The sequence below is a fragment of the Triturus cristatus genome, chromosome 1_2, assembly GCF_964204655.1.
Source record: "Triturus cristatus chromosome 1_2, aTriCri1.1, whole genome shotgun sequence".
NCBI classification, from domain to species: Eukaryota; Metazoa; Chordata; class Amphibia; order Caudata; family Salamandridae; genus Triturus; species Triturus cristatus.
Window position 1 is genome coordinate 770,560,906 of NC_140580.1, and position 21,685 is coordinate 770,582,590.

A 21,685-nucleotide genomic window follows, 5' to 3' on the forward strand; every position below is an offset into this window, starting at 1 on the left:
AATGGCCTCCTAGTAACTATGTGTCTTCTAGATTTAAGATTAATTTTTAATCAATAATTGGAATGTGCTTGATTTCACAGAATTAGTCGTTAAGGCACTGTGAAGGTTGGGGCTACTAATGCAAACATTAAGGTTTTTATGTAACAGGTTGTGTGGGATGTGGTGTGTCAGGGATCGTTTCAGAATGCAAAACCCAAATACCACACCCCTGTGCTATTAAGGCAAGAAAATGCACCACAATATATTATCCACACAAAAGCAAATAAAAGAGTTGGGAAGTAACCAATTTATTGACGTTGTAGTGTATTTTCTATGATTCCCCTGGCTCCACATAATATTTGCTGAATGTCATATCCATTCCCAATACAGGCTGGTATCTGTGCTTGATAGTAAACATGTTCTCACAGGCATGCTTTATTTCAGCCATATAACAGTTGAGATCATCAAGACTTTAGCACAGTAGGACACTGATTATTTGTAAGCCAACTCCATTAAGAGAGGTTCTATTCCTCTACTGCACTTTTATAGTTTAAAACGTACTTGCATTTATGATGACTGCAAACTCTTAGAACAGGGGTACGTATAAGGTAAATGGGGCAAAGATTTAACAAACCCTGCACTAACTGATGGACAACCCGCAATTCTGAATCTTGATCTACGGCTTTCCCAAAACTTTCAAAGGCTATGGCTCTTTCCAGAAAACAACCAGAAAAGCACAAACTGGAGCCATACCCCAAATTTGTGCATTACAACCCAGTGGAAATGACAAAATAACTCCCCTCCGTCTCTCAATGCAGCCTTCACCCAATTAGTGCAGCCACGGCTCACACCAATTAGCAAATAATGCCACAGACCTCACAGTAGCTGACACTAGGAATGCTATAGGATTTAAAGCTAATGGGCTTATTCAATTTCTCAGCTCACTACAGCAGTGATTTCAGTTCCAATCAGTTGAAATTCACAATCAGTCACCACAGTTTAGTAGGGACTGCAGCAGTCACTACTCAAATAAATGGCTAACAAGCCCTGCAAGTTTCTCAGCACATACAAAGATTTACATATGACAAAATCCTTAAGCACCCACAGCAGCTTTCCACCTATCAAACTCCATCCTTAAAACACTTGCTTCAGCTTTCCTAAAGTATTCAATGATAACGTATTTGAAGAGAAACCATCCACAGTCTTCAGAGGTTAAAAAAAAAAAAAAAAACAACTGACTGAATGATTCCTTGAATAATAATGATTGCAATTGATCCGCATAATTATAAATGCACCACCTTAGCAAGCAGCTTTCCCTGAATATTCAATGATTGCAGCTGCATTTCAAGATAAAAAACAGGCAATGTCAATAAAAATAAATGCAGCTTTCCATCATGATCAACTTCCTTCAAACTCCACCACCTGTAAAGTCACATACATAACATTTTTTGAAGCTCAAGCTGCGAGGCTACAAACCTGCCAATGTAAATGGATGAATGACTGCCTGGAAAAGTATAAAACATCAACAAATACCAGTTTGGTGAACAGAGGCATCATGAGGTAATGTGACACGTACAATGTCAGAGAGTCTGAGATTTGAATTCCCCTCAGTGCTGTATTCTAACCATGCGCCTCCACAATAGTTCAGCAGCACCATTTCTCATGTAGCTTTTAATGGTCTAGCAGACAGAGCTTCAACCTGACTTTTAGCCCCGAGTGATGGATGTTTTGCTAATCCAGGGCATGCCCAGGGCCCAGTCACTGCCTTGTGCTGTGGTCTAGGCGGACTAAGAATGCTCTTTCTAGAGAGCTAACCAGGACAATCCAGCAGAGAACGTGGAGGGAAAACACGATCAAACCACTGGCAATACATTCGAAGAAACAAAGAACTATACAAATCTTAAATAATTCACATCATGGTAAAAAGACGGCACATTTAAAGTCTCTTTGATAAAAAGAAATCGCACAAATTCGGTGAAAAACAAAGTGCGGCACAAACCGCGAAGTAAAAAAAAAAATAAAAGGCCGAATTTAAACTGTGATACAATTGTCAGTGATATCTGAAGGAAATTCGAGGCAGCCCCCAATTAATACAATACAATACATATCTCATGGCTGCTCACACAGGACTGCTTCATATGACAGCACTAGAAAATTAAACCCACTATAATGTAAAAGGAATCCTACAATTCTTTATAATATACACTAAAAAAAGAACTCCCCATCATCTTAAATTTGCTTTACCAAGATTAAATCGGCAGTTCCTGTACGAACCCCTCACCCTACCCCTAACCCACCCTCACCCAAAGTCATCTGCAGCAGCCCAAAGAGCCGGCAGAAGTTTCTAGGCTGCTGTCTGTGTCGGAGGGCAACGTTGGGTCTGTTGACATGGAGGAGACCTCAGCTGAAGACGAAGAGGATGGGTTCTGAGAGCCATTGGTCACTGCCGCACCTGTGCTATGAGAAACAAAAGAGCAAGTCACTTGTAAGTACAGTCCTGGGGACACACCTCACAGCTCATTAAAACTCCTGAGATCACACAGCGAACTCTTGTCTAAGACTACCCAAATGCTTGGCTTTCATTTAGTGTGAAAGTACCACAGACAGTTTAGCTAAAAATCGGGATCATAAAGTATGTGAGCAGGATGGCAACATGAACCTCTGCCTAAACAATGAGACAAGAGAAAATACAAATGTGTGACAAAATTAGGAGATACAGATTCAACCTGGGTAATGCAGATGGAGACACTCTAAAGAGGACATGTAGAAAGGGCAGACTAATACCAAGGGTACGCACAGGGAGAGAAAGATCATCAAGTACAGTCCATCAAGGCAAGGAGGAAGGAGGAAGGATAAATACAGCAGCAAGCTTTGAGGATATTACAATACAGGAATACAGGGAATCAAAGTGAGGCAGCTGGTAGATATGCACCAACAGCTGAAACATGGTAATATTAACCCAGCTTGGAATAACACAGAAGAAGTAAAACTCTAACTAAGGCTATATTCTGTAGTGCTGGTGACAAGATTATACAAGTAGATCACACACTAGTGGGATACCATTACTTCCACTCCTTATAATTCAGTGTATGAAGAGGCTCATCTTTAAAACCTGAAAAGCTAATGTTGGTACCCCTAACACATTCCATTTAAATTCCCACGAGTGAACCCAGTTTCCTTCAAAATAGGCATACAGTTCCAGGAGTCAACCTGTCCAAGTTCAAGGATCCCATGAGCATTGCTGCTAGATTCTGCCAACTTGTTCAGTTTGAAAAAAAATGTATTGTCCAAATCCAAAGACCTTCCTTCATTGAACTCCTTAGGAATGGCAAATGCAAAGTTTGTTGGAGACACAAGGATATCTGCCCCATGCTGATGCCAAACTCAAAAGGCCTGTTACCGCTGGAACTCTCATCACCATGATGTTGATGCAAAAGAAAAATAAGAACACTCAAAATTCCTTCATTTATTGAAGAAACCCTCACCCAGGGTTCGCTCTCACAAACAGACTCAAGATGGAGTCTTGAGAAGGAATATGTTACTCAGCCTGTAGGCATCTGTTCTTAACATGTAATGCTGTAGATTCACATGCTCTCCATACTCCTTCCATCTAGTATTAAGCTCGGATATTTGCAACTTGTTTTTCTCCGAGGAAGTCTTTCAAGCCACAAGGGATTTAGCTCTGCCGTCAGTTGGCAATACACATGAGCACCAGCTCCATAGTTAGATTGTTTTCGGCATAGCGTGAGAGTTTAGAGATCGACCGCTGGATAGGAAAGTATGGGGACCATGCAAGAAGTTGCGCACAAAGCATTTAAGTTAAAGAATGTACAAATGCAACAACCAAAGGTTTCTGGGGCAGGAGGTGAGCGCATGTGAATCTAAAACACTACACGCTACAAACAAATACAGGATAAGTAACCTATTCAGTTTGTGTGGGTGTAGGTACACGTGCTGCAGAGACTAGAAAGCAGTACTCGTCTAAGCGGTGGTTAGTCAGTGGATGTTTCTGAAGACAGAAAGAGTTTCAACAACAGCTTTGTCAATTCTTGCTTGTTGGTGCGCTAAAACATCCACACAGAAGTGCTTAGTAAATGTGTGTGAAGTGAACCATATAGCTGCCTCGCAAATGTCAGCTATGGGTAGTTTTCCAAGGAAAGCCATAGTGGCTTCATTTTTGTGAGTGGAAAAAAGCCTGGGCAAAACAGGCCAATTTCTTTTAGTCCTAAGGGAGTAGGTTTGAGAACATTTGACAATCCATCTTGCTTTGCCCACTTTAGATAGATTGTGCCCTCTGTAAGGTTTGACAAAAGCACCTAAAAGTTACTAGGTTTTGTGGAAGGGTTTGGTCCTCTTGATGTAATAAATCACAATACGCTTGGCATCAAGAGTGTGCAGGGCCCCTCTCTGCCACCAAGTCTGGATGAGGGAAAAATATCAGGAGCTAAATGGTCCAGTTGAGATGGAAGGGGGACATCACCTTAGGTAATAACTTGGGGCTGGTTCTGAGGACAGTTCTGCCGTTATGAACTTGAAACATGGCTCTGCCAGGGTGAGGGCCTGCCATTTGATAATGTGCCTTAAGGATGTGATAGCACCAAGAAAAGCAATAGTCCAGGAAAGGAATTCGAAGGGCACAAGTGTAGGGGGTTCAAAAGGAGATTTCCCATGAGTCTGGTAAGGACAACATTACGGTTCCATACAGGGGCAAAGGAAGCCTCGATAACCAGTTTGAGTCTTTCTGTGAAAGCTTTAATGACAGGGGTTTTAAATAAAGAAAAGACTTCCCTGTTCTGAGCAAAGGCTGCAAGTGAAGCTGTATGGAAGTGTAAGCTAGATGTGATTTCTGTAATGAAGAAGGTAGCCGACGATATTCTTGAACTGCAAGTTTAAGCAGGTCTATGTGCTTATGAAAGCAGTAATGGGCAAACATTTTCAACTTGGCAGCGTAGCAGGCCCGCGCATAGAGTCTGTGTGCTTTTCTAAGTATAAACCTTCACTCTTGAGGAGGGATGTTGAGATTGCTGAATTCTAGGAGCTCAGGAGTCAGATCCCTAGACTGGGTTGCCTGTGGTCTGGGTGCCCGATTGCACCTTGGTTCTACTTAAGAAGGTCCAGCCTGTTGGGGAGCTTCTCGTGCGGAATCATGACATCTCTAGAAGAATTGAAAACCATATGGTTGTCCGGCCCATGTGGGAGGTAGCAGGATGAGAACAAGGGAGGTTTGCCAAAGCTTACGGAACAAGTACAAAAGGAGTGGGATAGGAGAAAAAGTGTGGGCCAAGATCCCTGGCCAGTTCATCTATAGCGCATGGACCATGGACTGCAGGTTTGGGAACCTGGAGGTGACATTTTGGTATTTTGGCTTTTTAAACTGCTGCAAAGAGCCCAACCTCAGGACCCCATCCAACAGTGGAAGTACTGTAGTAGGTCTACAAGGTTTAGCTCCCACTTATCGATTTGTTGATGCATTACTCGGCCAGGTGTATCTGGTGGTGAAGTGCCTATTGCCAAATGCTCTGTGCTATGACTGCTGTGTTGTGTGCCAGTTTGCTTTGGGAGATAAATGATTGCAGAAGTGGTGTTCATTTTTTATCAAAAGACACTTTGTGCTGAACCTAGTGAAATAAAGCATTGACAGCTAGTTGGATAGCCAGGAGCTTGAGTTAACTGAAGAAGAGCCCTCTATATTGCAGTGACCACATGCCCTAAACAGTCAGCTGCTGAAGATGCTCTCCCCAGCCCGAGAGTGAGGCATGCATGATGGTCACCTGTGGAACGGGGTCTACAAAGGGCTGGCCGTGTAAGTTTGTTGCCGTTCCACCAATGGAGAGAGTGATTGGTGCTGGGACATAACACTAAATCCTCTGAGTGATTCTCTGCTTGTGACTATTGTGCGGACTGGCATTGTTGGTGTGGACCCATGTGCAGTCTGGCATGGGGAACTATCGATATGCACAAGGCCTCTATTCGAGAAGGCTCGTAACAGTTATGACCATCAGTGGGCAATTTGGCTAAAAAAGAAGCAGAATCTGTAGGAATCCTTGCAGCCGTGACGGACTGTGGTAAGTGCTGGCAGTAACTGAATTGAGTATGGCTCCCACAAGGGTTGCATCTGAAGGGGCTCGAGGTGGGAACTAAATGGTATTTATAGTCAAGCCCAAAACTGTGGAGATGGGGAATAAGGTGGCTTGGGTGTCAGCGAGAAACTGCTTGCACTCTTGATCAGCCAATCGTCTAAGTAGGGCAATATGTGAATGCCATTCCTTGTGAGAAGTACTTTGTGAATACTCTCAGTGGTGACCCCGAATGGCAATACTTTGAACTAATACTGACCAATTGTCACAAAATGTTGATAGGCGATGAGTGGTGTGGATAGGTATGTGGCAGTAGGTGTCTTTCAGACTGAGGGCAGTCATGAAGTCACCTTGATACAGCAGAGGGATGACATCCTGCAGAGTGACCATGTGGAAATATTCTAAGAGGATCTATTTGTTGAGGGGCATGAGGTTGAGTAAAGGCCTTAGAGTCTTGTCCCTTTTGGGAATTAGAAAATACAGGAAGTACACCCCCTTACCTTGATGTTGCAATGGCACTAGTTCTATTGTCACTTTGAAAATAAGCGCCTGGGCTGCTTACTAAAAAAGAAGCTGGTGTTGTGCGGTTGGAATGTTTAGAGGGGTTGCAATGAGTTCCTTACAGGCAGTAGCTGTGCTTTATGAGTGAGAGGACCCATTGGTCAGAGGTGATCTCTTCCGATTGAGAACGGAATCCCTGCATTCTCTACCCGGCAGGTGTAGTGTGATAGGGGGAGTAGAAAGGAGTCAATGCTTGGAAGAGGCAGCTCCTTTCACCAACCTTCCTTGGCTACCTCTAGTGTTGTTACCCCTGTAGTACCCTCTACAATACCCCTATGTTGGCTGGTGGTGGTATTGTTGCTACCTCTAGTAGGAGGCAGGAGAGTCTGGTGAAGTTGTCTTACTGCCTCCCCTGTACTGGGACTTCTGAAAGGACCCCCTAGGATTGGATGACAGAAGGGTATCTTTGTCTTTTTTGAGCTTTCAAGCATCTGGTCTATCTGCGTGCCAAAAAGGTGTTCACCATCGAACAGCAGCTTTAGCAGATGCTGCTTGACTTCTGGTTTAAAAGCCAGAGAAACAGAGCCAATTGTGACCCCCGACCAGGCTGCTGGTATTAACTCTTCTGGCAGCAATGTCAATGCATCCAGAGCACAGCGGATGGTGGCTTTAGAGATGGTCTTGCCATCTGTAACCTGCTCTTGCCCATGCTGCCTATACTCCGCAGGGAGGAATTTGAGAAGTTCCTCCATCTTGTTCCAATGCACTCTTACTTAACTGAGCTGGTAACTCTCCAATGACTGAGCTGATTGTACGGTCACCCTCATGCCCGCCTTGTCAATCTTTTTGGTCTCCTTATAAGGAGTTAGAGCATTCGCTATACCTTGGGTGCTGGCGCATTTCATGTGTACGACAAGACAGTCTGAAGGAACGTGCCCACGAATGTAAGGAGGGCTACTGGGAGAGGGTTTAGATTTTTTGCTGAACCTAGGTGTGATTACACAAGCCTCGACTGGCTCTTTGAATGTTTTGGGCACAGTTTTAAGCATTCCTTTTAGCACTGGGAGGAACATGAAGGTGCATTTTGTCTTGAACATTGTTTCGACTAGGAAGACATCAACTTCCTGTACGACATGAGTATCTATGTGAAAAGTAGCATCCTCATGGTATGCGGTAGCATCACCCGGGAAGAAAGTTTGGCAGGGTAGAGATCACGGTCTGGATCAACTGGGGTTTCAACATCATAGTCGTCCCACAGATCACCTATGGGCTTAAGGTCCTGCATCGTGGGGTCAGCTGGATACAGTGAACTGCACTTCCCATACGAAGTGGTAGTGACCCCTCTGAAGCAGCTGGAGCATATGGTGGTGGGAGTGGTGGAGTTGGAAGGGGAGGTGAAGAAGTCTAGGGGGAGGGGGCTAGTGCCCCTCACCTTCTGTTTCCTATGCTTTGGAGGTGGAGGCTCCAAAGCAATTTGCTCCTCAAAAGATAACCTTCTCTTCCTAGGAAGAGTCTAATGAGGCTTTGGAGGCAGCCTAGTGGAGATTATACCAGTAGGCAGGTGGAAAGAGATGTTTTTAGTAAGCACAAAACTCCTAATGCAAGTGTTGGAGAATACGTTGCTCAGAGTCGTCGGAGCCAGGTCGTTGGAGGTTTCAGCGCAGAATGGGTCTTTGGCGTTTATTGGACCCTTCGGCATGGAGGCTTTCGGTAAAGATGTTGACTTCGATGCAGATGTCGGCTTTGGGGCCAGTGATGGCTTTAGTGCTGGTGTCTGTTTCAGTGTCCGCTTCGGTGCCAGACTCAACGAGCCAGTCATCTCCGGGAGTGGCCACCATTTATGTGGGCCTTTTTTGCAGAAGAACAGAGCATTTTCAGATCCAAATGTTTGTTGGTGTCGATCATGGCCCGAAAACAGTGCCAGCCCATGAGGCTGTTGAGGAGACTCCGGGCTAAACGCCTGACCCTCGCTTGAGCATTGCTCTGCCGGTCTATGGGGTTAATGGGTGGCCACAGGTTGCGAGTGGGTGGTGACCATACTCACTGTTGAGGTCTTCGAGGGTTGTTGAACCTTAGGGTCTTGTAACTGTTCTCCCTCAGATTTGGAAGGCAACCTCCCTCCCCCCCAAACCGCCTCGACTGGACCAGCTGGGCCGGCTTCTTTCTCTATCTCGACATTGCGCTCCCCAAAGATGGTTGTGTGTCATCCGCTTCTTATCTCTGCATTCTCCCACTGGCACACCTCCACTTGCATCAGTATCGAAGAGACTTCAACTGGAAAGTGAGGCAGGCCCAGTATGTAGTCTCGTGGAGCTCGGGGGAAAGACAGACTGCTGACTTGATGGTGTTTAGTCCAAGGTAACTTGGAGTAAAACTGGTGTAGTTATTTCCAACAGGGAGTTCTTGCCATCAATGATCTGGCAGGGACGACAAGCGATCGGCCATGGCGGAAACGCACAGAGGCAAGTCTGGTGGTTGAAGTTCATCAATGACAAAGCAGCGCGAACAAGGATTCGTTAAGGCACTTCTATGAAACAGGAGGGGAGTGGTTTAGTCGGCCCAACGGAAAATACTGTTAGGCACGGAACTGGAAGCTTAATCGGTACATGTCGAAAACCAAAGGCAGGAAGAGAAAAAACTATCTAAGAGTGGAGTTGGTGCCCTGGCACATGGCCCATTAAGGGAGGAGTCACTATACCCCATCACCTCAAAAGACTTCTTCAAAGAAAAACAAGTTTCAAACATCCGAGCCCAGAACTAGATGGCAGGAGTATGCAGAGCATGAGTATTTACAGCCGCACATGCTACAAACATGCTTTTTCTCGATTTGAAAGTGAAAAATGGAACAGGTGATTATCCACTTGTACCTCTAATGTGCATTTGTGATCCTCCTGGAAGCCCTGCTAAAAGGCATCTGTGTTGTGGTTCTGTTATTCCAGGAAAATGTCCAACTGACACTACAACTGAGCAAGAGTTAACTTTGAAATCTATTGGGCCATACTGAACAGAATGAATCCTCTAGAACAGTGCATCATATTACCACTACCAGGGAGTAGGACGAATTGTTATGGCATCAATTCCACACCGAACATGAATAACGAGCAAGTAACTTTTCTCCATCATGGGATATTTCCTTTAATATGTGAAAATGACAGCAAACTAGTTTTACCGCGACGTCATGCTGGCGATCCCGACGCGAATGACAAAGGCGGTGTCGACCGACGCCACCTACAGACACGCAAGGGTACTGCTGAGGAAAACATTCTCCGGATCCAGTCCGACTCCTGGGGATTCTAAGGTAAGGAATCTATAACTAATAGTCTCTTTCAGATCAATGATGACACATATAAATATCTACAAGGTAAGAAACAACTTTGTTCCTGTTTAAAAATGTACTTTTATAACATTTATTGATCTGTTACCTCTGCAAGAATGTTATGGGCATCAGGAAGTGAATGTATAAGACATGATGTAATGGCAGATGTGGACGGGTTTCGGGGTTTCACCCCTCATCAGCCAGGATAGCTTGACTCCAGTGGCATGGAGAGCACGGACCCACATCTGGGCATACCCATCCCACTCGGGGGACAAATGCAAAAACAACAATTGATGGACAGAATGCAGAACAATGTCATACATTCGCCCCAGTACAGAGATCTGGGCCTAAATCCAAGACAGAAGTGAAGCAGAAAAGGAAAACAAATAGACATGCTTCCAGTCTAGAGGGCTGCTTGGTCATTTCACAAAGTCTGTAAATTAGTTTGATTTCACTCACATGGATGCAGTCAATGAATGGCTCTCGCTTTGCGCAAAGAGTCCTTTTCCTCAGGCTGGTAGCCAATCTCCAAGACTACTATGAACTATCTCAATCACTAGTCACTGCAAAGGTTTTTTGCAATTACCAGTAATATCTTTTCAGACACCTGTAAAATCAGAGGAGACTTTGGCAGCACCTTTCTCACCATTAACTATTTTGAACACCAATATGGAAGGAACAGTACTTTTAATAATAATCGTATTTAATGAAGGGTTCTAATGGTAAAATCATACAAAACCATTCCTTACGCACTCCAAATTACTCATTTACTGTGTATGTGTGTGCATCAAATGTAAGAATGGTGCAATTCTCTTAAACTAGGAGTCTGTCTCAGTGATGGGATTATAGGCCCTGGGGTGCCTTAGGCTGGGCCTCAGAATAGTCCTTTGCACCAGGGAGGAGCTGCAGATTTATTACACAAGAGCACCACAGGTAAAATGAAAAAGTTACTTACTGTAAAAAAGTTACTTACCTTTAACTAAAGCTCTCCGGCATTAGTATCTTTCATATATTCACGTCTCTGAATCATTCTTTATTATCGAGATGGGAGCCCTACCGTAACTGTACAGTAGCAGCACAAGGGGCCGACTGCCTGAAAGGCCCTAAAACAATGCCACTTTTCACCTCAATTCAAAAACTCAAACTTCAGCAAATAACATGAGTGCCCTCAGCCTCATCGCTTCCAGAGGCTATTTCACCTCAGATTTCTAGCACAAGTGTGGAAAGGATAATTATTCAGGGAAAGTGATCTAGGTAAGCCTCTATTTAGAGAGGCTGGATAGGAGTTAATTAAGCTACCAGAGCTGGAGAACCCTTTTTCTTCCCCATGCTTGAATCATAGTAGAAAGCAGTATTGACGATTTACACATCTCCATTTTGACACTGGGAACCCTTCACGTGGATTTGGAAAAGAAAGTAGCAATTGGTTCGACTTTTTAAAATGTTTTGTTTCCTCCAGATAGAACTTAAGGCATCTCCTTAAATCAAGTGCATTAGAGGTGTTTTAGAAGAAGGCTTTAAGGACATGTTCATTGGAGTGAAATTCTGTCAGAACATTTAGAATACATTTTGCACTAGTCTTTAGCACAACTTTATCCGGGGTAAACTGCAAGTAAGGTTGTGCAGTAGTAAAACCGCAAATCTTACTCCACTCTTGGAAGTTATGTCAACAGGGTAGCTGTCTTTCGAAAGAGTTTTTATGTGCAAATGGTGAACTGATTTGATGATCGGTTACTAGTTGGGATAGGATGGTTTTCAATTCCCATTTTATTGGAAAAGAGTTCTTGATGGTGGAAAGAAATGGGGGAGAGGAGTTGGCCCAACGGCTAGGGCGGTCGACCTCGAATCTGGGGAACTGGGTTCGACCTCAGCAATGACGCTGAACATCCTGTGATTCTGGGCAAATCGCTTAATCTTCCTGTACCTAACAAAAAATAAATGTGTCCTCATGTAACATAACTGGTGCCAAGTAAAGCGCTCGGATACCCGATTCGGGCCAAGTTCGCACTATATAAAACTCCATAAAAAATAAAAGCAAATCTAAAAGAGACCTTTCAGGAGCTTTTTAATAATTCTTTGCAACCAAAAAGGATGGTTCTTTTGGAGAGCTTCTGTACCTTGAAACTGCTGCAATGTGGACTTTAATCAATGCGGTTTTAAGTCCTATTTGAAAAGGCTCAAATAAATAGGGCAAAATGTGATGGGCTTGGATGAGAGGTGCATGTAATCCATTTGAAGAGCACAGACAAGAATCTTTTACATTTGGAAGTGTTGGTAGTTATTTGTACTGGATGCGCCAGAATATTTCTGCAATCAATCAGGGATGTCACCATTGTGAAATTCAGTGAATTTAAGAGGCAGTAAGACTGCTTCAGAGACCACATATTGTGATGTAGGATATGCTACTGTCATATGGAGAAGATATCTGCATTTGTGGAAAAGGTGCTATTTCTGCTAGAAGTAGAAGGTCTGTTAACCATAACTGCCTCAGCAATCAGTCTGCAGGGTATCCTCTTCACTTTGGCGATCATATTTTGCAGCAGGGAAAGTGGTTGTACAGTATAAGCAAATATCTTTCATCATCTGATCAAAAAGGCATTCCCCCATGACTTTGGCAGCAGATGCCAGTTTGCATATAATTGGCATTTCTTGTTGTGAAGAAGTCGGACTTTGGTTTCCCCAATTAGTTGAATACCTTCTTAAAGGCGCAGTCATTCAGCCCAACTCACAGCAATATTTCAGTGCTCTGCTGAGATATTCCACCTGAGCGTTTTCCACACCAAGAACATGCTCTGCATGCATCAAGATGCAATGGTGGATGGCCTAGTGCGCCTCGGATGAGAGGATCTGCAAATGAGTACCTACCTGCTTAATAATAACAAAGGTTGCAAGGATGTTGTCAGTACTGACCAACAAAAGTATTTTCAATGAAAAGGGGAAACTATAGGGCTCTTCTGACAGCTCTCAGCACCAGGAAATTTACAATGAAAGGATGTTACTTACCCTGTAAGCATCTGTTCTTGGCATGTAGTTCTGTAAATTCACATGCTTTGCATAAGTCCACTATCTAGTGTTGGGCTCGGATGCTTGCAAGTTATTTTTGCTCGAATAATTTTTTCGAGTCACACAGCTGTGTGACTCCTCCTTTTGGTGATACTGCGCATGGGCATCAACTCCATTGTTAGATTGTTTTGCCACAGGAGAGTGAGAATGGAGGTGGAGTAAGCATTAGTAACGTAATGTCCATGCAAGTAATGTGAATTAAGGTAAATATAAAAGTAAACTGAGACCTACACAGGCGTCCAGGGAGGAGGGTGGGGGCAAGTGAACCTACAGCACTACATCCCAAGAACAGATGCTTACAGGGTAAGTAACATCCGTTTGAGGCATGTGTGGCTGGAGATATATATGCTTTGCATAGACTTTAAAGCAGTTCTTTCCCAAAGCAGTGGCTAGCCTGTGGGGGTTGAAAGAGTACACAGTAGTGCTTGTCCAACATTGGATTGTTGACGTGCTAGTACATCCACACAGTAATGTTTTGTGAAGGTGTGTAGAGTGGACCATGTTGCTGCTTTGCAAATGTAAGCAATGGGAATGTCCCCTAAGAATGCCACAGAGGCACCTATTTTAAGAGTTAAGTGAGCCCTGTGGGAATAGGTAAAAGTCTTTTTGCTTAAGCATACTAAGTTTGGATACATTTCACTATCCATCTTGAACTTCCACTTTTTTGAAATGCAATTCCCAGTATGAGGAGGTGAGAAAGCAACAAATAATTACTTTGTTTTCCTGAAAGTTTTGGCTCTGTCGATACAATACATTAAAGCTCTTTTAACATCCAACAGAATCAGGTTGTGGGAAGAAGACAGGTAATTCTATCGAATGGTTAATATGAAAAGGTTAGACCACTTTAGGAAGAACTTTGGGTTGGTTCTAAGCACTACTTTGTCTCGAAGTCAGAAGAATGGTTCTTCTAAGGTTAGTGCCTGGAGCTTACGGACACATCTGAGTGAAGTGATTGCTATTAAAAAAACGCTACTTTACAAGATAAATATTGGAGTTGGTAAACTGTAGTGGCTCAAATGGGGGCCCCATGAACCTTGTTAGTACAATGTTTACATTTCATGTTAGTGCAAGTGTAAGGGGAGTTACTCTTAAGTCTCTTCATAAATGCTTTAATGACAGGTATTTTGAATAAAGATAAATGTCTGTTTTGCAGGTAGGCTGCAATGGCAGCAAGGTGTAGGCGTATTAAAGTGTAAGCTAGACCTGAAGTTTGAACATGCAACAGATTACAAAGAAGGAACGCGTTACTTACCTGTAACTGCGGTCATCCAGTATTGGTATCTTTCATAGATTCACATGCCTGAATCATTCCCCGTCGTCGGGAATGGGAGTCACCGGTAAATAACAAAGTAATGTCCAGAAGACATAAGACAGCCATAGGCCTCAGAGGCCTTAGCTTAGTAAGCTATCCACGTCCTTATGTAAAAAAGGACCAAATTTTGGCCAGAGCCAATCAGCTAACACCACCCTCTAGAACCTTCCTGGTAGGAGCTCTAGTCCCTCAGATTTTCGTGAGCACAGTGCTAAGCAGCTGTATACTGAGAAATCCGAGAGAGCCCTTCCAGGGGAGGCGGGTGGGTTGCATGTGAATCTATGAAAGATACCAATACTGGATAACCGCAGTTACAGGTAAGTAACGCGTTCCTTATCCAGTATTAGGGTATCTTTCATAGATTCACATGCCTGAATCAGAGTAGCAAGCAGTGAAAAAAGCACATTTCGAAAGATATGGATAACATACAGGTATTAGATAACCACATCTATCTGAGATAAACAACAGTGCTACTGTAAAGCAATGAATAAGTAATGCATACATTATAGTGCGAAATGTGCATAAACTCAGGATGGTGGGATGAAAGAAAGGGCTCACCTCTATTTAAAAAGAGGACGTAGAACCGCTTGACCCACTGACGCATCCTTCATGATCTCCGCATCCAGGCAGTAATGCTTGGTGAAGGTATGCGGCGTCTTCCATGTGGCCGCTCTACAAATGTCCACAATGGGCACCCCAGCAAAAAAAGCCATGGAAGTAGACATGGCCCTTGTGGAGTGGGCACGGACCGTTTTTCTCAACGGACGTCCTGCCTGTTGGTGACAGAAGGAAATGGCCGAAGAAATCCAGCGGGAAATGCTCTGTTTTGTGAGCGGAAGCCCTCTTCGAGGTCTGCTGTAGGCTATGAATAGCTGATTTGATTTACGAAAAGATTTCGTTCTCTCAATGTAAAATTTCAAGCAACGTTGAATGTCTAGTGAATGTAGAGTTCGTTCCGCCACTGTTTGTGGATTTGGGAAGAATGATTGTAAAACAATAGGTTCGTTGAGGTGGAAGTGAGATGGAACCTTGGGAATGAAAGCTGGATTTGTGCGGAGAAGGACTCTATCCTTTTTGAATTGCAGGAATGGGTCCTGGATAGAGAACGCTTGGAGCTCCCCCACTCGCCTTGCCGAGGTAAGAGCTAGTAGAAGTGCCACCTTCCAGGAAACAAATTTAAGGTCAGCTCTGTGGATGGGCTCAAACGGGTGCTTCATTAGTTGAGCTAGAACTATGTTAAGGTGCCAAGCCGGTGGAACAGGCTTTACTGGAGGGAATGTGCGAAACAGTCCTTTCATGAATTGCTTTATGAGTCTATGAGACCATAAAGAGGGGCCGGAAGAAGATCTTCTGAAACGTGAGATTGCAGCTAGGTGAACTTTAATGGAGGCATGAGCAAGACCAGATTCTGCCAGATGTAAAAGGTAGGGTAAGACTTGTCCTGGGGTGGAAGAGAAAGGATGCAACCTATTCGTCTTACACCAGATACAGAATCTTTTCCACTTGAGTGAGTATGTCTTGTTGGTACTATCTGCTCGAGCCCGAGCTAGAATTCGTCTGCAGTCTGGAGGAATGTCTAGGCCCCGAAACTCTCTGAACTCAGGAGCCAAGCTGATAACCTGAGAGAGGCTAGATCCGGATGTTGAATCTGCTGATCGCTGAGCGTCAGAAGAGATGGAAACGTTTTCAGTCTGATCGGAGGTTCCTGGGAGAGGAGGTGAAGTTCCGAGAACCAGTGTTGGCGTGGCCAAGCTGGAGCTATCAATATCAAAGTGCAAGGTTCCGCCTTCATCTTCCGTAGTACCCTGGGGATCAGGGGAAATGGCGGAAAGGCGTATGCAAAGACGTTGCACCATGCTATCGAAAAGGCATTCCCCAGGGATCCTGGTTGGGAATGCCTTGGCATTTGGCGTTGCGTTGGGTGGCGAATAGGTCCAGCCGAGGTGTGCCCCATTGGGCGAAGATATTGTTGGGGACCTGCTGATCCAGTTCCCACTCGTGGCACGCTGCCTGCCTCCTGCTTAGATAATCTGCCAACACGTTGTGGGTGCCTGGAACATAATCTGCTCGGAGAGAGATGTTGTGGCGGAGCAGCCAGTTCCAGATTTTCTGTGATTCGCGCGAAAGCGTCAGTGAACGAGTCCCTCCCTGCTTGTTCAGGTAGTGCATTGTCGTGGTGTTGTCTGTCCGGACAAGCACTACTGAGTTCTTTATCCTCGGGAGGAAAGCCACTAGAGCTAGGTAGACTGCTCGGAGCTCTAAAAGGTTGATATGAAGCATTTTCTCCGAAGGGGACCACTTTCCGCTTATCTGTAGCTCCTGAAGGAAAGCTCCCCAGCCTTCTATGGAGGCGTCCGTGGTGATTATATGAGGAGTAGCAGGAAGCAAGAAAGGCAAGCCTTGCGAAAGGTTCTTGGGGCAAACCCACCATTGCAGAGCCTGTTTGATCGCCGGGGTTACTTGGATGACGTCGTCGAAAGACCCTGTACACTGGATCCACTGGTTCGACAGAGCCTCTTGTAGGGGTCGCATCCGTAAGCGGCAATGTGGGATTAATAGAATGCAGGAGGACATCATCCCGAGGAGGGATTTGAAGAGGCGCACCGACAGCGTCTTTCTTGTCATTACCTGGAGTGCCAGAGATTGAAGTTTGTCCTGGCGTTCCTGTGACGGGAATGCTTTCCTGTGGATGGTGTCTAGTGTAGCTCCCAACAATTGCATGCATTGGGATGGTTACAGGACAGATTTGTCGTGGTTGAGAGTGAGCCCCAGTGACTCGAAGAGTGTCAGACAAGCGTTGGAAGATCTTATCACGCCTTCTTGAGATGGGGACTTGATAAGCCAGTCGTCTAAATACGGGAAGACTTGGTGGTGGAAACGGCGTAGGTACGCCGCCACTGGTGCTAGGCATTTGGTGAAAATGCGTGGCGCCGATTTGAGCCCAAATGGCAGAACCCGAAACTGGTAATGCCTGCCCGCCACCATGAAACGCAGGAACTTCTTGTGGTTGCGGTGTATTGGGACATGAAAATAGGCGTCTTGAAGGTCCACCGACACCATGTAGTCGTTTGCGTTGAGTAAATGTAAAACCTCCTGTATGGTAATCATTCGAAACAACTGTTTTTTCAGAAATTTGTTGAAATTTCTGAGGTCCAATATGGATCTCCATTTTTTCTCTTTCTTTCGGATGAGAAAGAAATGGGAGTAGAACCCTCTCCCTCGTTGGCTTTGGGGAACTTTCTCTATAGCTCCCTTTAGAAGCATAATCTTTATTTCTTGGAGCAATGGGCGTAGGTTTTTGTGAATCCTTTGGCGTGGAGGAGTTTGAGGAGGAATTTGTATGAATTCCAGGGAATGGCCGAATTGTATTAATTGGAGGACCCATCGGTCCGTAGTTATCGTTTGCCAATTTTTGAGAAAATGGGAGATTTTTCCGCCAATCTTGTAGGGTGGAGACAAGTTTGAGACCGGCTGCATCCGGAAGTCATTGCCGCCGCGCGGCACCCTTTTGTCTTCCTCCTCTAGTACGAAAGGAAGTTTTGTGGTAAGAAGACTGTTGTCGCTGCTGATATTGTGGACGGTACTGCTGGGAAGAGGAGAAAGAGGAACGCTGTTGAAAGTCTCCTCTGGTGGAAGTCTGACCTCTTCCTCTTGACCCACGAAAGGAAGGGTTCCGAGATTGCAGAGACCCCAGGGCTCTGGCAGTATCTGTATCTTTTTTGATACCTTGCAATGCCTCGTCAATAAGAGAACCGAATAGAAGCTGGCCATCATAAGGCATGTCCAGGACTTTTGTCTGGACCTCCGGCCTGAAAGAAGTTGCCTTGAGCCAACCCTGGCGCCGGAGAACAGCCGCACCCGCCAGCTGCCTAAAACCTGTGGAAGCAATATCCATTGCACAGTCTATCAGTTCCGTGGCAGATCTTTCACCCTCCAACAGAATCTTCCTTGCCTCTTCTTTTGATTCAGAAGGCAAATCCGCTAGGTATGGGGCAATGTCCGCCCACATTTGTCGGTTGTACCGTCCCAATAGTGCAGTAGCGTTGGAGGCACGTACTGTTAAGGCTGACATAGAGGAGAAACGTTTCCCTATGTTATCCATACGTCGTCCTTCTTTATCCGGCGGAGCTGTCAACAGCGCAGCTGGGTTGCTTGACCTCCTCTGCGCAGCTTGAGTGATAACCGAGTCCGGCTTTGGATGGCCTGTAAGACAAACCGGAGCAGTGTCCGGAGCTTTATATTTCTTGTCCAGGCGTGGTAGAACCGGTGGTACTGATGAAGGGTTCTGCATTATTTTTATGCCCTGGTCCCAAATATAATCAATTATCGGGATTGCCCGGACGGACTTCTTGAAGGGTTCCTTAAAGTCATATAAGAAACAGTCTTGTTGATGCGAAGGCATCGGGATCTGGAAGCGCTGGGCCGCTCTTTCAATGATGTTGTGGAAACCGCCGATGTCGTCGGGCGGTGAGTCGGCTGTGGTAGGGACTGGCGAAACCAGACCTGGAAGGATGTAATCATCCCATTCATCTTGTTGGGATTGGACGTCCTGGAGTTCTCCTTCTTCTGGTTCCTCCTCCTCCTCCTCCTCCTCCTCCTCGTCCGTGGTGGGGCGAGGCGGAGATGCCCTCCTCTCCGGTTGCAAAAGTAGTGGAGGCGGTCGTGGCCGTTGAGTGGAAGGCCCCGCAGGCATCGGTGGAGGTGCTTGAGTCGGAAATCGCTGTTTATAGTCCGATATTAAGAACTGAAGGTCTGTGACCAAGGATGCCGGTAGACACACCATGGAAGGTGGAGGCGGCATGTATTCTTGATGAGGAACCTCCTCATAATCCTGGGGAATGTCTTCGTAATCCGAGACATCCTGGTACTTTACATGGAGCTGTGATGGACTAGTCGCCACAGGAAAGAGACTAGCGTCGTCCGAATCCTCCTCTTCAAAGAGGCGAGTAGGAGGCAAGGTTGGGACCTTACTGGGTGAAGTGAGGGCCGGAGTTAATGCACGTTTCGTTATTTGTACATGCACAAATGTACTCTGGTCTTCCGTGTCCATACCCCTCAAGGGGCTCGATGGTATAGCTGTAACCGACGTTACAGGTATCAATGTCGTCGACGGGATCGTCGTCGGGGTCGTCGTCAGCAACGAGGACGATGAAGACGGTTTCCTCGTCGACAATGGCGTCGACGATGGCGTCGACGATTGCGTCGACGGGGATGTGCTCGTCGACGGTACCCTCGTCGTCGACGGTGTCTTCGTCGTTGGCAGCTTCGTCGACGGAGTCCTCGTCGTCGACGATGTTGTTGTCGACGATGGAGCTCTCGTCGACGGTGTCGTCGACAGCTTACTCGACGACGACGACGACTTTTTTATGGCTAACGTCGACGAGATTGTCTTGCCTGCCGTCGACGATGGAGTTGTCGTCGAGGACATGGAATGAGATGTCATCGTCGATAGAGTCGTCGTCGACGATGTAACTGAAATCGCTGTCGACAGAGATTTTCTCGTCGACGCTACAGTCGACATTGTTGTCGTCGACGAGGTGGCAATAGGCTTTTTGAAGGTGTGGGGCATCACCTTAGGAGACGAGCTCCCTGGAATAGGCGAATCCTGGACCTTTGAAGACTTTTTCTGCGTCTTCTTCTGAGGTGGCTGCGACGAAGGGCCCGGCGATGCCACCCTTGGTCTTTTACGTGAAGAGTGAGACGAAACTGAGGAACTCACTCTCCTCAGAGGACACCACAGCCTCCTTGTCCTTTAGCCTTTGCAGCCAGATTAAAAGGCGCCCCTCTCGGTCTTTCAAGGTCTTAGAAGAGAAAGTCCGACATACCTTGCAGTCCTTAGAACTGTGACTGGGATAGAGACAATACAAGCAGTCCTTGTGTTGGTCGTCGATATGTAGCCTCTTCTTTCCGCAAGAGGCACAGGGCCTGAATAAACCCTTCTTAGGTGTATCAGCCATGCTGAAAATCCAGAAAGTTGAGAAGAAATACTGTTAAATCCAAGGAAATGAGCAGAGCTCAGTGGAGACTCCCTTAGCACGACGTGCGGTAGAAAATCTGAGGGACTAGAACTCCTACCAGGAAGGTTCTAGAGGGTGGTGTTAGCTGATTGGCTCTGGCCAAAACTTGGTCCTTTTTTACATAAGGACGTGGATAGCTTACTAAGATGAGGCCTATGGCTGTCTTATGTCTTCTGGACATTACTTTGTTATTTACCGGTGACTCCCATTCCTGACGACGGGGAATGATTCAGGCATGTGAATCTATGAAAGATACCCTAATACTGGATAATTGTTTGTATTTGGGCATCTAATGGGTTTACCTTTTGACGCTGACAGTATATAACAAATCATTTCTGTTTGGCAGTGTAGCAGTTTCTAGTTGTAGGCCAGGGAGCTTGTTTGAGAATATCAATGCATTGTTATTGTAGGTTTAGGTACCCAAATTCTAGGACTTCAGGAGCCATATTGCAAGGTTCATTTCCTAGGGATGTCTTATTTCACAATGGTTGTGTGTGAGAAGATTCAGGTTGAGGGGAAGCTTCTGGTGTGGGACTAGCAAGTGTTCCAGTAGTGGGGTGAACCATGGTTGACAATCCCAGGTTGGAGCTATCAGAACTAGGGTGAGGGAACTCTGTCTGAGCTTTCTGACTACTAATGGAAGTAATGGGGGAGGTGGAAAAGCATAGGCAAATATCCGGACCAGTTCATCCATAGAACATTACCCTAGGATAGTGGATGTGGAAACCTGGGTGCGAAGTTCGGGCATTTTCAGTTTTCTGGGGTTGCAAACAGGTCTATTTGTGGAAATTCCAAATTGTGAAAGTATGGTAGGAGAACTTTGGGGTGAAGTTCTCATTCATGGACTTGTTGCTGCCTCCTGCTGAGAAGGTCTGCAACTTGATTGCTTGTCCTTGGTACGTGTTCTGGTAGGTGAAGATTGTTGTGATGTACTGCTAAGCGCTATATGGTCTGGGCTAGACGTCATAATTGCAGAGAGTGAGTGTTCCCTCTGACCCTTCCCCTGTTTCTGCAGGTAGTACATAGTTGTGATATTGTCAGACCGGATTAGGACAACTATGTGTAGTAAGCGAGGAAGGAACGCTTTCAATGCTAAGTGAACATCTTGAAGCTCAAGGTAGTTGAGATGTAGACCCTGGTGTTTGGCGTCCCAAATACCCTGAATTATAATATCTTGAAGGTGAGCTCCCCAACTTGTCAGGGAAGCATCTGCTGTGAGAATGGCCTGGGCAACTGGATATAGAAATGGTCGCCCTCTGGACAGGTTTTGTGCATTCCATAACTGCAGAGAGTGATGTGTGCTGCTGTCTACCAACATTAGATCGTGTAGTTGACCTTGTAACTGGGTCCATTGACGTGAAAGACATTCTTGCAGTGGTCTCACATGTAAACAAAGAATGTGGGACTAATGTAGTGCAGG

General features: G+C 45.5%; 1 protein-coding gene across 4 annotated transcripts in view; it reads right to left on the bottom strand.

The window, feature by feature from the left end:
• Positions 1–271: 271 nt before the first annotated feature.
• Positions 272–21,685, bottom strand: part of MAPK8 (mitogen-activated protein kinase 8) — a 273,704-nt gene continuing 252,290 nt past the window's right edge. For 2 of the 4 annotated variants that reach the window (XM_085608772.1, XM_085608773.1), the window contains exon 13: positions 272–2,436. In XM_085608772.1, coding sequence (XP_085464898.1) covers positions 2,420–2,436 — 17 coding nt within the window. In that variant the 3' untranslated portion in view covers positions 272–2,419. The remainder of the gene's footprint in view (positions 2,437–21,685) is intronic. The other 2 variants (XM_085608770.1, XM_085608771.1) reach the window with 1 other exon arrangement.